The sequence below is a fragment of the Orycteropus afer genome, unplaced genomic scaffold, assembly GCF_000298275.1.
Source record: "Orycteropus afer afer isolate SDZICR_OR568_19922 unplaced genomic scaffold, OryAfe1.0 scaffold00007, whole genome shotgun sequence".
Taxonomy (NCBI): Eukaryota; Metazoa; Chordata; class Mammalia; order Tubulidentata; family Orycteropodidae; genus Orycteropus; species Orycteropus afer.
Window position 1 is genome coordinate 13,241,184 of NW_006921594.1, and position 1,472 is coordinate 13,242,655.

A 1,472-nucleotide genomic window follows, 5' to 3' on the forward strand; every position below is an offset into this window, starting at 1 on the left:
TCAAAGTTCTAAGTATTGGGAGAATTTTTTTTCACTTTAAAAATTTAAGTGAGTTCTTAGAAAATTGCAATACAAATGTAAATATGAAATTGTCTTGTTCTAAGCAACTTTCAATATTTCTCTTCCTCATCTCATTTCAAATAACCTTTGCTTGAATCAGTGATATTTCATTGATTCATTCAACAAACATATCGAGTGCCCACTGTGTGAAAGGTGCTGAGATAGGTATTAGAGATAGAAAAGATGGGTAAAGAATGGCCACTGCTTCATAAGCATTCATATTCTCTCCCCCACTTACTTGTTGTTGTTGTTGTTATGTGCCATCGAGTCATACCTGACTCATAGCGACCCCTCCTTGGGTTTCCGAGGCAGTATCACTACGGAAGTAGGATTGCCCAACCTTCCTTCCGAGGAGTGGCTGGCCCCCACTTACTACATACACTAAGGTAATGTGTTAACAATATACGCTCTTCAATGGAAAGTTATTGATTGTTTGTGATGCTACGTTCTTTCTAAATGATAGGGATGGTGCTGCAAAGGGACATTTAAAAACCAGATGAAAAGTGATCCTTAGAAAGAACTGTGTATTTTAAAACCAGGGCATTGTTTTGAAGCAGAATGCCTTTGATGTAGTTGAGATTATCAGAGCATTCACTTTTATAGAGTATTAAAGTCTTCACTTTTCTAAGAAGCAGAGTCTCTTAAAATATTAAGGTTCCATCGTCTAGAACACAACCTTACTGAAGCCTCCCAGTTCACCTGAATGATTGTGGATTTCCAGTGATTTCTTGAGTTGGATTGAGGCTAAGAAAGGGAAAAGTTGAATTCAATTGCCAAAAGAGGCCTTTGGGGATTTAGAAAGGAATTGTGAAAGGTCCACTCCCTCTAGACTCAAACCCCAATTCCCTCACATTGATACAAGCAACAGCCTTTGGACACATCTGTTTGTTATTCAATAGGTCCCCCAGCTCAACCCACAAATGCACACCACTCTCTGAGAGACCAAGACTCTCCCCAAGGTGGAGCTGACGTCCACACATTACTCTAGACATGGTACCACTCCCCATAGACACACTCAACTTTTGCCTCGCGTTCAAGACCCACCACCATCACCCATCCCAACACCATCTTCCAGGAACTGGCCTCTCCCCACTTGTCCCCGCCCCTCTCTTGAGAGCACCCAATGGGTGGAGTCGGGGCCGCGGTGGGAGGGGCCTGAGGCGGGCCCATTTAAAGAAAGGCAGAGGGCGAAAGAAGGCAAGAGAGAAGAAAGAGAAACCGGGGGGACGAGGCGCCGTCCAATGACAAAGCCCAGGGGTGGGCGCCGGCCGCCATCTTGTACCGGGCGGCAGGATATTCACTCGCGTCCTCCGCCCTCGGAGGGGGAGGGGCGGCGGCGGAGGCGAGAAAAGTAGCGAGAGACGCGCCGCCGCCGCGGAGCCGGACGCAGGCGGGGGCGGCGGCGGCAGGAC

The 1,472-nt window shown here is 47.1% G+C and overlaps 1 protein-coding gene across 1 annotated transcript in view; it reads left to right on the forward strand.

Annotated features, from left to right (window-relative positions):
* The first annotated feature begins 1,301 nt into the window (after positions 1-1,301).
* The window catches only part of CCDC71L (coiled-coil domain containing 71 like), a 992-nt gene continuing 821 nt past the window's right edge, over positions 1,302-1,472 (forward strand). Inside the window, exon 1 of the mRNA XM_007945135.2 lies at positions 1,302-1,411. Within this exon, the coding sequence (XP_007943326.2) occupies positions 1,302-1,411 (110 nt within the window). The remainder of the gene's footprint in view (positions 1,412-1,472) is intronic.